General features: G+C 38.3%; 1 protein-coding gene across 3 annotated transcripts in view; it reads left to right on the forward strand.

Moving 5' to 3' along the window:
- FAM135A (family with sequence similarity 135 member A) overlaps positions 1–13,977 on the forward strand; it is a 53,657-nt gene that overhangs the window by 26,682 nt on the left and 12,998 nt on the right. For 2 of the 3 annotated variants that reach the window (XM_081856770.1, XM_081856771.1), the window contains exons 10-15: positions 556–633; positions 5,463–5,512; positions 6,517–6,672; positions 8,212–8,285; positions 10,649–10,803; positions 11,586–13,845. In XM_081856770.1, coding sequence (XP_081712896.1) covers positions 556–633; positions 5,463–5,512; positions 6,517–6,672; positions 8,212–8,285; positions 10,649–10,803; positions 11,586–13,845 — 2,773 coding nt within the window. The remainder of the gene's footprint in view (positions 1–555; positions 634–5,462; positions 5,513–6,516; positions 6,673–8,211; positions 8,286–10,648; positions 10,804–11,585; positions 13,846–13,977) is intronic. The other variant, XM_081856772.1, reaches the window with a different exon arrangement.

A 13,977-nucleotide genomic window follows, 5' to 3' on the forward strand; every position in this document is an offset into this window, starting at 1 on the left:
TGCAAGATGATCTAACTATTGCATTTATTAGTTATAAGCTATATAGAATCTTCTCTTGGAAAAAATAGCTTTCAAAATAATGAGATTCAAATGGGATTCTTGGGGGAAATAATCCTGAAATTCTGAAATCCTATTTAAATTTCAGGAAAAACCCTTGCTTTTCTTTTCTTTTGACTTGCCTTATATTCTCTGTCTTTCCTTTTGCCTTCCATTTACTTATTTGATGTACATTTTTATTTCAAAATTGACTTTTTAAATAATTTTTAAATAAAATATGCCTCACACATAACAGAAATTGTTAGCATTTGGGCAATCATGATTTAACAAAGGAAAACCCAAACAGGTGATAAGAATCCAATAAATTCATAATGTACATCATCCAGAACTCCTTATCTAGAACTTTCCTAAAGTCTCTTCTTTAATTTTTCTTATCTAATTGCACTAATTACTAGGTGAGTGATAAAACTTTCTTACTAACTTTAAGGATAATAATAATAAAACAGAGATGGAAAAAGGAGTGTAGTAACTAGTCGTGTGTACAATCCTTATAACTAGCCAAGCCCAGCATGCAGGTCCTTTATGAACGCCTCCTCAGAAGAAAATATCTACGAATCCAGGGAGACGCCTATATAGGTATGTTGTTTTATTAAGCGGCTTAACCAATTAGGATTTGTTATAATAAAACATCATAGCTTTTTGTTTGTAAATAATTCCTTATAATTCATGTTTAAACAGGATCAAAGAACCTAAAGATGCCATCCACACCTTGTGTAAAAGGACTCTTAACTTTAATCAAATTAAGGTTGTGTACAGTTCTGTCTGGCCTTTGAGGTGCTGATGAAATGAGCTCATTTCACTGGTAGTTTAGTTAGCCTCTTGTTAATAAACCAAAAATGATTGCATAGTGTGATATATTCAGTTGTGTAGTAACATAATAGCATAGATTTAAGTTCTAAGAGCTAATATTTAATACCTGGTTTCTGTTTTGGAAGAAAAATATATTGGGCCTCATATTCTCGCTCCCCCTATCTCTTAGGTAGCCTTTGATGAAAGCTTGTATTTTGCTACCATCTTTATAATTGAACATCATCATGCCTATAAACGCCTTAATTAGCAAGAAGATGTGGTAGCTGCTGTTGATTAGTTAAATCACAAAAAGAAACATATTTTTAGAATTATTTATAGTGGTTTAACAGCCTGTGAATATAGTTGTGTTTTAGAGTAATATCTCTCTTCATATGAGTAGAGGCAGGCCCATATAAGGCAGGTGTAGCCAGGCTTCGGAGGGCTAAACTGGCCAGGGAACCCCACCAGGAATCGACTGTTTTTTTGTTTGAGTTTATAACTTTATTCTAACAGGACTCCTGCACCAGGCCTCAGACAAGCTCTGCAGGGGCCTGAGTGGAGGGATTGTCATGGGGTCTAACAGAATATTCTGTATGCGTTGCCTTGAGCCAGAATGAGAGCCTACTGTGTATTCTATTCCCTCCGCCCCCAGTCCTCCCTCTCAATCTAGCAGTGGTCAGGTGTTTAAATGAGTTCAGACCAAATTCTTGGCCAGACCTGAATGAGCAAATGGAAAGCAAACTACCTGACCAATGGAAAGCAAACAGAGCAACCTTTCTGGGTAGTGGATGATGCAATGTGTGAACATAATTTACAAGGACAAAGGATGGCTGTATTGGACCTTAGTGGCAATCCCTCTGCATGGAGCTCAACATGCAAACCCAGTTGGTGCCCATGGTGTCTTCTTTGTTTAAATAATAATAATCAAAAGATTCTGCACAAAGGAACTACCACCAGATGAATTCTATAGCTATGTGGTTAGGTAAATGATTTTTTTGTTGTTGTTATGATGGGAACTGATCTACCCCAGGAGTATCATGTCTGGAGGGTGAAATCACTTGCCCATATACTTTGATGTAAAGGTATGTCAGGTATAAACATGGAGTGGCACTAATTGTTTTCTTAATTAACTGAATTTGTATGGCTGTATGTTGAACTGTAAACTACAGAATTCTTTCATGGGTTATATGTACATGGGATGATATTTTAGAAAATAATACGATTTATTACAAAATCTATACAAATATTTAAAAGCCATGTGTTGTTTTTAAATGAATCAATGCCATGTTAGTAGTATACAGAAGGACCACATTCTTCATGAACAGTGTTGTGGGGCTTGGATGGCAGTGTTGGGTGGGACCAAAGGCAAAAACTGGTGGAACAGCAGATATAGCTCTTAACTTTGTTCGGAAGGCTAAATTTCTGCCAAGCAAAAGTCAGAGATACCTACATACGCACACAAACACACACTTCTATCCTCCATGCAGGCAAGCAAGAGGCACTGACATTGTTCAAGTCAAGCAAAAGCAGTTGAGAATGGCATGGTGCAGCACTGGTGAGGAGTGTGACTTACAGAAAGTTCCAAGGGGTAAACAGAGAGATTTGGCCCCCAGACCTGAGGTTCCCCGCTTCTAGCCTAAAGGAATGTGTGTGCGCACATAGAAGGGAGTGTACCTGTGGAAGACATAACATCCTTCATGAAAAACCACACATTTGTTTACGAATTTTTAAATTCTGTCTTACTAGTTGAAAACCACCCATAAAGGGTGGGGGGACTTTAAAATGCTAAGGAGACTTTGATGCTGGTTAGTGCTCTAGAAGAAAAATGGTGCAATTGGGTTGGATCTAAAGGTTTCATTTTGACTGAAGAAGTTTTTTCCAGTGGAGGGTGGGAGCTTTGGATCCATCCCACTGGGCAGATGCAAGCCCCTAGTTATGCCAAAGTTGCTCCTTGTATAATTATTATTATTATTTATTAAATTCGTATATCGCCCTAGTCCCACATGTCTCAGGCTAGAAGAACTAACTGTGGCACTTAGGGAAACTGTAGTGTGTGTTAACATTCTGCAGTCTAGACTAGAATCTCACATCAGTCTCATAATGAGAAACTGAGGCCTTTCTCCAGGTTCCCCCTCTAAGAGAAGTTAGGTGGGTGTTAAGGGAGAGGGTCTTCAGTTGTGGGTCCATATTTATGGAATGCTCTTCCCAGCAAATGTTCCTTTGTTAACATCTTTTTGACACCAGGTAAGGGCTTGCCTTTTTTCACAGGCTTTTGATATTGACCCATGTGAAACTTTCATTGAAATTCTTTTCAGAATATGTTTCTTATTAAACACTTGTATCCAAAATAGTTTTAACTAACAGTTACTTTAGTTAAGATTCATTTTTTAGGAGTTTATTTCTAGGTGGAAAAATACTCAGGAAAGAATACTCAGATAGGGAAAGTGGAACAAAAATGACACAATCTATATTGGAATACAAAAATTGAATGAAAAGCTAAGCTGTTGGTTTTTTTTACTCTCCAAGAAAAGAGTAACATTTGACTAGACTGATACGTTTCTCAAAGGATGGTCAGTGTTGTTTGTTCAGTTTTTAAAAATAAATTGAATGGGAGAACTTTGGGCCAGAAGAGGGGTGGTGATTTAAAGCTATAGTAAATTAATTTTTAAACAAATAGTACTTAATACTGTAACTAATCTGCAAAGCTCCTTTTTCATATTTAATTTAACACAGACCACGTTCTTTATCTCGTGCCTTTTCATTAATTTAGGAAAAAACCTAGGAAATTTATGTTGCCTGTGTACACAGACACTGCCATAATTGTGATTATCTATACTGCACTTAAAATCAGAATTATTTATTATTATTATTATTATTATTATTATTATTATTATTATTATTATTATTTTAAAAATCAGTTTAAATGTAATGTTGTGAATCCTGACTTGCTCTACTGCAAATGGAAGGGACTGATTCATCAGAAACTCATGTGAGTAGAAGTGTGAGAAGCTGTTTTCACTAATTCCCACTAACTTCCACACTGTTTGAGAAGGTTCCCTAACCTTCTTTGTTCAGGAAGGTTAGGGTACCTTCTCAAACAGTGTGGAAGATTAGTGGGAATTAGTGAAAATTGTTGGTAGGAAGGAAAAAATCAGTGTTTTCTCCTTCCCTCCCCCTAGTGGGAGTGTCATGAAAATTTCTCTACTCTTAGGAACGTACGATCCAATCCAAAGTGTAATAATAATGCCTCCACTTGACTTTTACTATACATCCTAAAATCACCCATCCCAATATTTCAGCATATTTAAATGTGAACCCTTTTTTATTTTAAATGCAATATCTAAATTTTCCAGATCACCCAGTAAAGGTAGCTGTCTTGACTCAAAAGGAAAAATACAAAATCAGGGAACCTTTATTGGGTCGCCCAAAATGTTACAAAATAGTAAACAACCTTTGGTGTTCTACAGAACTCTTCATCACATTAGATGTTTAAAAAAAGAGGTGCATGGAGGAAAGATGGAGGGAGGTTTGGCTGAACTGTTGCTTGGTTCCCTTTCCATCCTTAGATGAAACACCCAGGTTTCTTCTTAGGTGGAGAACAGGCTTAAAGAAACTAGGTAGTCCTTTACATTAATAGGGATATAGATTTATCTCAGCTGGTGTGTGAGATAAAAAGATGGTCAACAGAACAATAGATTTACCAAGCTGAGGGAATGTTTCCTCAGACAATAAAGCCTTATATTCAGATATATAAAATCCTCTTCCTCTAGTTTTTGTATGTTTAAATTTGGTGTTTTCCACTTCACACAAAAGGTTTTAGCAGTATTGACCATAATGGATTTATTGTTATAAAATTGGCTGCTTTATTTTCAGAGATGGGGACTCTGCTGTTAGTATTTTTCCTTCCAAGGAAGCTGCAGTGCAATATGATACCTGCATGGCATCTAAAAAGGACCTTATCTGAACATCTGCTTCCTCTCACAGTCCACCTTAAGATTCTTACCAGATGTACTTGAATCGATTGAATACCAACCAGGAAACAATATATTTCTCTCCCTTTTGCCTTGCTTTTTTTTTTACCATTTAACTTGATGAAGGTTTCTGTAAAACTCAGAATCTTGCATTCTGTATTCTATTTTGTGACTTTGGGGTAGGCCTGATTAGGGTATTGCCCTAATATGGATTATTGGAATTCTTTCAAGTTTGCTTTCTCCAGCAAGATTTTCATGATAAATTGGAACTGGTCTAAATTTTGTTTGTGCGTTCAGTTTCATTGTGTTGCTTTTTGGAAGTCTTTTTGAAATATACAATCAAAAGAGGTGCAAGTGTACATTCATGTACCTTATGCTATGGTCTGGTAACATTTAAAATAGTGTTTGAATAAATGTGGTTATGAGAACTTGCTTGCAAAACCAGAAGGATTTTGTTCTTAGCTGAACTCTCAGTTGAGAAATTTACTGGATTTCACATTGACTATAGTATTTAAGGAACTTCAAGACAACCAAAAAGCTTTGTTTTAAAAATTGAACTGATTTGAATGGGTCTCCCTCTGCAATTTATAAAATGTAGCTTAAAATTTAGGAATATTCATTTTCCATACACTCTAATCTTTTCAGAGAATATAGATGTAGAAGCACGCCTGTCAGAACTCTGTGAAGAAATAAAGGTATTTTTTCTCTGATCCATGTAAATCTTAAATCACAGCTTGCTTGCTTGCTTGCTTGCTTGCTTTCATTTCAGGGTTTTTTTCAGATGTTAGATACTGTTTTAAATAGCTAACTGTGGTTCTAAAGAATTAATTTTTATTTGCATTATTTCATAGATATGTGGATATGAGTACTCTGGTTGACATACTTTGCCTAATGAGCTTTTGACAGAGTATTTCTACAAAGGCTCCTATGCAAGCTCAGCAGTCATGGGATAAGAAAAGAGGTCTTCTTACAAACTGAACTAGTTAAAAAGCTTAAGAGTAGGAACAAGTAGTTCTTATGGTGGAAGGAAATAAGCACTGGTCTCACCTAAGGATTTGTTTGGGGCTTATAGTACTGTATGTTAGACATGTAAATACTGCAATTCATAAATGATATGAAAGTATGAGGAGTGAGACAGATGATGCCAAATTCTGTAGGATAGTGAAAAATCCAAATTGCTACAAAATGCCATGTGAGTAAGCCAGTACAGTATAAAATGATGCACTTTGGGGCAAAAGCTACCTTATAAACGTATATGTACAGTGATAAGATTGAACGTGTGGTGGCTATCCAGGAGACCATGGGGTGGATTGTAAGCAACTCAGTGCAGAAATCAATAGCAGCTGTGGAAAAGGAAAATCACATTCTAAGGATCATAAAGAAAATAACTGAAAATAAAAGGGCCAGTATAAACACATTTATATACCAGAGGCTTTGAAGTTCTAAAGTTTGAATACAGACTGTAGTGCCATTTTTAAGCTTAAGGTTGATTACCAATTATTAAACAGTCAATGCCGTTACTCAAAGGAAGGCAAATGGATAGATGACTTTGAATCCCTTTCCATTTTTAAAAAACTTAAAATGCTTTTAATCTTTAAAGATGCTTTTAAGGAGAAGAATTTTTTTTTATGACTTTCTCAAAGTACTAGAGTTTCTACTTCTAAGAATACAAGCTTGTTTGTTTTCTCTGTTGGTGCAGAAAATGGAGAATCCTGATGAACTGGCAGAACTTATAAACATGCATCTTGCACAGCTCTGTTCACTTCTGATGGCTTTATGGGGACAATTTCTCGAGGCTGTTAACTTCCAAGAGGATATCACTGCATTGCTAGCACGAGAGCATCATACAATGCGTGTATGTATTCATTCTGTCGGTCGTGATACAACTTTTAAGCACAGGAATGCGTCATCCACGAAACTAATTTCTAAAACAATGTGGCTGGTTTAGCTCTTAAAACTAGGGGTCTTTCTGACCAAAAAACAGCTATAGTGTGTGAGATGGAGGGCCGCTGTGCTGCCCTCCCAGCTGTGCTGCTGCTGCTTGCTGGGGCAGGCATCCAATGCCCGCTTCAGCACCTCCTTACTGTGGCCTTTCATGGCAACCAGTTGTGCCACCAGTACTGGGAGGGTGGTGCAGCAGTGGTGTCCCACCTCATGCACCAAACAACCCTGAAGGTTATAACAGTGCAGCTCAGTACATGTCTACTCTGAAGTAAGTCCCACTGAGTTCAGTGAAGCAATAAGTAATTCCTGGGAAGGCAACATTCACATAGGAAGGAGCGACACCACTGGTCCTAAGAATGTGAGTCTTTCATATTCGTAGGTAATAGGTAAACCCTTCATATTTGTATTACCAGAGTGACATGGGAAGAAAGCGCAGGGAGGCACTTGCATGCTGCTTCCAGTAAATGTGAATTGGCTCACATTTGTAGTACCCAGACAACACTTTCAAGGGTATTATAGGGATGTCTCACTAATTGCTGTGGAAAACTGATCTCCTTGGCTTGGAGGACATCCTATTGAGGAAGTAGGAAGCAATCCTTTGTAAAAGACTTGGGTAATGAATGGGATATCCATTAAGTGTGTGGAAGGGCCATCTGAGCATTAGAGACCTAGATACATGAGTTTGTGATAGGTGTGAGATGTCTGCAACCTTATTCCTCAATATTAGTCCTCTAAATGGGCTGTTAGAATGGGCATAGTATACACCAATGACCCGAGAAAACGTAGTTGAGCATTCATGGAAGCCAAATTCATATTAGTAGGTGGAAAGAGTGTGTCATTCAGTTGGACAAGTCTGAGAACCTTTTGAGTTGTTGAAACACTTTGAATGTTCCCATTTTACTTGTTTCTACATGGGCATCTGAAAAAAGGAGACATAACCTGAAACACAGTCTGCGTGCGCAGCATACATTTAAACACATTATTTCCCCCAATAATCCTGGAGACTGTATCTTAAGGGTGTTGAGAATTGTAGCTCTCTGAGAGAGAAACTACAATTCCTAGGATTCTTTGGAGGAAGTAAAGTGCTTTAAAATTTATGGTGTGTATGCAACCACAATGTAATTCTGCTTATCTTACTAAATGTTTTCTATAAAAAAACCTACCCACCAGATTGCAACATATTTCTCATTAAAATATACAACTACTTAAATGGATTAAAAAATGAGTTATTATTTTGAAAGGTTTGCTGCAATACTTGACCCAGCTTAAATTGCTCTTTCATGCCAATGTTTTTTGTGAATGTGCGTGTTTTAAAGTTTACTGAACGTACACTTTTACTGTGACTTAATAGTATAGATGTGTTATGTGTGTGGTTTTTTATAAGAAAAGAGAGTGATGAAAGTTTTATTTCAGTGTGAACCTTTTGTTTTATTACTTTGCAACATTTTAGGTACGTAGGTTTTCTGAAGCTTTTTTTTGTCTTGAACATCCAAGGGAAGCAGCGCTTGCATACCAAGAGCTACAGTAAGTACCTTTAAATTGAAAATATTAAGCCGTAGCTCACTAAGCTTATTTTGTTACAAAATTAATTAAAACTTAATGTAGGATATTGTGGGTTGTAGTCAACTAGCTTTCACCCAGAGTAGACCCACTGAAATTAATGCAAGTTGACCATTAATGTCAGTGCATGTGCTGTTGAGTAAAAGCTAGTTGACTACAACCTACAATATCCTACATTAAGTTTGTTTCAGTTGAGATTTCTGTGAACAGAGCAGGCAGTTTTTTACCAGTTCATTTTTTCTCCTGTAGCCCCCCTACTCCCCCCCAAAATCCTATTCCAAAAGATTGTGGGACCTCCAGAATAGTGTAGCAGGTAGTATGCTGGGCTGCAGGTGAAAGGAGAAATTGACAAAAATCTTCTTAGCCCCCCCTTTCATTGAGACAAATATTTGCTGGATCAGAGAAGCCTCTATAAATGGAAGGATAGCATTTAGATTGGGAGAAAAGCAAATAACTATTAACCTGGAAGAAGAGATCCTCAGGTTTGTTGAGCCTCTTATCAGCGTCTGAGGCCATGGATATACATAACAGAAATCACATGCCTGCTGGTGACACAAAGTCTCCCTTCCCTAGTTCCAATCCTACCCAGATCCTATTGACAGGGCATTGGCAGAGCTGTACCAATTTTAGGATCTGGCAACCTCTGCTCTGTTTCCTTTTTGTCTGTCTCTGGCTGGAATGGATTTTTTTTTTAAGAAAAAAGGAAAAAAAATGGTAGGAAGAGAGTGAGATCAGAAGCATCTAGAAGGTTGCTCCTGCAATGTTTCCCAGCAGCAACAGAGAGTCCAGCCTTGCACTCGTCATTGACTCACTGGAGAATTCATTGGAGACACGTTGGAGTGACTTCAGCAGGAGGAGCTTAACCTGGGCTTGGTTAGTGGAGCAAACACTGCCTTGTGGCAGTGGCTCTGTCTCTTTGTCAGCACTTGGCCCAGCTTCTGGGCAAGGCCCTGAGTTTAGTGGGAGAGATCCCATCAACTGGGCCATCGCAAAGACGAATCTGGCAAAGACAAGTCTGGTGAATAGGGGACATAGGATTTCTTGCCACGGGTTGCCTCCTTTTTGCTCATCCCCTTCCCCATCAGGGATCATCAGGCTTTTCCATTCAGAGTTTTGCTACTGGATTTTTTATTATCTCTTAGTAAGCATGAGTTGGTGTTAAGAAGCCCACTAGAAGCAGAAGCTAAAAACAAGGGTAGAGAAGAAAGGGGTTAATAATCCAATGTGTTTTGCAAGAATCCAAACCAATGGTGGGAAACTATTTGAGAATGTTGATAGCAGCTCAGCCCTCTCTTCAAACCCTAGACCTGGGGAGGAGAAAAGCTGGGAATCTTCCTGCTTTTCCCTCCCCATGCATGAATCTTGTTGCCATTCTGGCTTCTGAAAAATGATGTTTCAAGCACCAGCAGTCTTGCATGCAATGCAGGGTGCAGAGATCTTCAGGAGATGTTCTATTTTTGTTTGTTTTTATGTTGTACATCATGTGGATTTTTAAAAAAGCATTAAGCTATTTATATTTTAAATAAATACATTCTTATGGTTGTATGTATAAAAAAAACTTGCATCTGACACTTTCCCCAAACGTGAGGTGTGCGATGGCCTTTCATATACATTAGCATGGGGAATCAGTCATCGTCAAGATGTTGCCAGACTGAAGCTCCCATTATCCCTAACTGTTGACCATACTGGCACTAATTGGAATTGGAGTCCAAACACTTTTTGGAGTGGGACAGGTTCTTCATTGATATTCGCCAGTTGACTCTTAATGTTGGCCAGTTCTACCAGTGGAACTATATTCAGACTGTAGCACTGAATGGCTAAGAGGATTTTATTGATTTAGCCTCTAGCACAAAAAAAGCTTAAGAAGCTGAAGTGTTTCCAGACGTAAGAGTGGTCGTTCTTCAGACATGAACAGTTTTCATTGACCAATGTAAAACACTTTTATCCACAAATGTTCTCCTTTTATTATTCCATGGATCCTAGCCTGTTCTTTAGCCCTTTTTACCTACTGTCATGTAACTTCCTATATATCCAATATATCCTTCATTTTTACTACACATTTATAGCCCTGCTTTGCAATTAGAACAGTGCCTGGATGGCACTGGTCCAAAGTGCTATCACTTCTGCTGGTAAATACATAAAGGTTTTTCTTTAATCAAATCTAATTTAGGTGTACTGAATGTAATTTTCATTATTAAGACTTGACCTTCCATTAGTGTCCATGTTTTAGTTGTACCTTATTAAAATGCAGTTGTATTTTCAGTTACAGCTTATTGTCAATGTTTACTTTTTTAACAAATATTTTAACATAAGATTGTATCTTTCAGTGCGCAAAGTTATCTTCAGATGTGTACTGCCATAAAAAGCACCTCCTTCTGTAGTTCTCTGCCACCTCTCCCTACTGAATGCAGTGAATTAGATGGTGATCTGAACTCCTTGCCTATAATCTTTGAAGATCGGTATCTAGATTCTGTTACTGAAGGTAAATCATTGGGTTTTGTCTTGGGGGGGGGGGGGAATTGAAATAAAACTTTAGAAATTTTCTGTCCTGAAAAAAAATATGAGCATGGTGCCCTCCAGATGTTGTGTAATTCCAGCTCCCATCAGCCAGCCAGCCTGGCCAATGGACAAGGATGATAGCCCTACAGCATATTGATGGCATCATGTTGACTACCCTTGCTTTTACGCATTGAAACATACTATAGCCAGATTCTTAAGGGTGTGTGCACTGAAGCTTTTGTGGCTTCCATTTCTCGCTGCCAGTCCTTTTGCTGCATTGGGGGCCTAATCTGATATTTGAGAGAATCTTCTCAGGTCATATATGGTACTACATGGTACGACAGTTACAAGGGAAGTCTCAAAAAACCTATTGCAAATGTGAAAAGTTCACCACCTTCCCCTAGAACTAAGCATATTTAAATACTAATTAATATTTAAAAATGCATAAATTGTCTGCTTTATTTATTGGTTGATGAGAATCTGGAGAATGGCCATAGCTTAGTAGTATAGCACATGTTTTATATGCAAAAGTTCCCAGGTTCAGTCCCTGGTACCTGCAGATAGAGCAAATCCCTGTGCTACCAGTCAGTGTAGACAATAATGTTCTGATTCAATATAATGCGGTTTCCTACTTATCTAGAGATAAATCAATGCTCTTGAAACACATTCTTCACTTACTCATGTTTTAAATCTATAAACTTCAATTTAGTAAAAGTTTCATGTGTGTAATAAGTTACATTGTCTTGCCTTTTTGTTTTAAATAAGAGATGGATGTACCCTGGCTGACAGCTCATCAGAAGTCTGACTCCAAGAAGCCAGATAAACCAGATTCTGAAGAAAGTTTTATGGCTAGCCCGGATTTGAAAAACAGACCTTCAGTTGCCTCCCATGCTTGGCACTCAGAAAGTGAAAAACAATTCACAAAGTCTGCAAAAGCGCAGTGTCAAGAGGCAAACAAATCCAAAGTTAAGGTTACTAAATTGATGAAAACAATGAAACCTGAAAATCCCAAAAAATTAGTAAAACAAAACTCTAAGGACTCTGTAGTCCTCGTAGGCTACAAATGCTTGAAAAGTGCAGTACCTGAGGACATCTCAAAGTGCTTTGAAGGTATGCCTTCATTGGACCAGAAAGAAGGGCTGGATTCTGCAGTTGGTGGCCATGCTTCCGATGCAAAGAACTTAATGAGGCAAATCAGCCAGAAAGAGTTTAGAAGTTTACCATGTAGAACTGAACAAAGAACTGCCAAACTGGAAGGGAATGAGGAAAGCCATCCCAGTTCTATCATCTCTCACTGTGCAAATTCAGTCCTTTTGGGTAAATCTGATACCCTCCAAGCAGGCATTGGGGGTACTCATGGGGGCAGCAGCTTGACCCCCAGAAGTACTGTTGAAGACTCTTTTGGTTCACCGGGGGTTACAAAAATAGAAGTAAAACCATATTGTAGAAATATTTGTGGAGGAGATAAAGTTTTTGTTCGTATTGGATTACAGACAGAAGGCTCACAAAGAGAGAATTTGCAGGAGCCCACCTTTGAAAGTTCAGAATGCGAAAGAAAACCTAAATCAGAAGAACCGCAGCTTGAAAAGGAAGTTGTACAAGAAACAAACTTCCAGCATACTGAGGATTCCTTCACAAGGGCTGGCACCAACCTGCCCATTCAATCTACAAAAGAAACTTCTGTTGCAGTTTTAGGTGGAGACGTACTTAAGTTGCCTGATGTTAGTATTACCTATGCATCATCTAGGTTTTCGGATTCTGGTGTAGAAAGTGAACCTAGTTCTTTTGCAATGCACCCAAGTACAGATGTGGCTCTTGAAACTCCTCAAGGGCAAAGTGCATGCAACAATGAAAGAATATTTCCTCAACTATTGCTTAAACCAGATAATAATATTAAAAACCCAGTAGAGAGTCATTGCACTGAAAGTACGAGTGCTGTTAGTGAAATACAGTCCTCCCTGACATCAATAAACTCTCTGCCTTCTGATGATGATCTGTCCCCTGATGAAAACTCAAAGATATCTAATGTACCTGAATGCCAATTAAGTGATAGCAAAACTGTTTTAGACCTGGGAGCAATTGAGTTGACAACATGTGATGACAGTGAAGAAACAAAGGTTTTGCCACAGCAGTATGTAGGGTATTCAGGCAACGAAGCGACATTTCTGCCTTCCTCATCCTCAGATAAAAAATGTCCACTACAACTTGATGAAAGAACATCTGAGGATGTGAACTCTCACAACCTGCAACTGAATATTGGTGCAATTTGTAATGATTCTCAAAGACTTGATAAAAACTTGCACAGTGTGGAAAAAGCAAGTGAAATTCCTTCAGGAGTTGTTTATCTGGGCAAGTCCTGTGTTATTTCGGGTTCAGTGTCTAGCTATCCAGAGGGCAGTGTGAAGCAACCAAGTGAAAGAAAATGTAGTGATTCTTTAGAGCAAAAACAACTATCTGATCAGTTGTCAGCTGCAAAAGATGAAAATCTCACAAGCACGAACATCGTATCCTTGGAAGGAGGTAATGATATGCTGAAGCAAGGACTTGTAGAAAACTACTTTGGCAATCAAAGCAGTACAGATATTTCCAAAATACATTCTGCTGACAATAGCAGTACAGTTAGCCCTCAGAGGGGAACAATCTGTTCCATTTCAACAGAAGAGGAGGAGGAAGAGGAGGAGCAAGATCAAGACATGGTTGAAAATGGTTATTTTGAGGAAGCAGATGATAGTAATTTGTATGGAGCCACAAATGATGCTGAGGAGGATCTTGACCTATCATTTGTGGGACCTTTTATAACAGAAATATTGAATAGTGATTTTTTTGAGGAGGCAACAGACGTGGCTCCACTGTGTGCTCCAGGTAGTTTGGCTGCTCCCACTGCATTGAAAGGCTATCCGTGTGGTGTGTTATGGTCTTCGAAAGACAAATCGAATGCAGCTCTCAAGCAGCCCTGCAGCGTGTCCTGCAGTACAGCTTCTTCTGTCTCCTGGTATGAGTATTCTCCCAAGCCACAAAAGCTAGCGTAAGTGCTATGGTTTAAAACATTTGTTTTTGAAAGCCAGTTTAAAAGGAAAATATACAAACTTCATTTGCATTTTATTTTTTGGGTTTGGTTGTTGTTTGCTACTGTTTTCTTCATTGTGCTACACCTAGA

Source organism: Podarcis erhardii, assembly GCF_964252035.2.
Source record: "Podarcis erhardii genome assembly, chromosome: 3".
In the NCBI taxonomy this organism is placed as follows: Eukaryota; Metazoa; Chordata; class Lepidosauria; order Squamata; family Lacertidae; genus Podarcis; species Podarcis erhardii.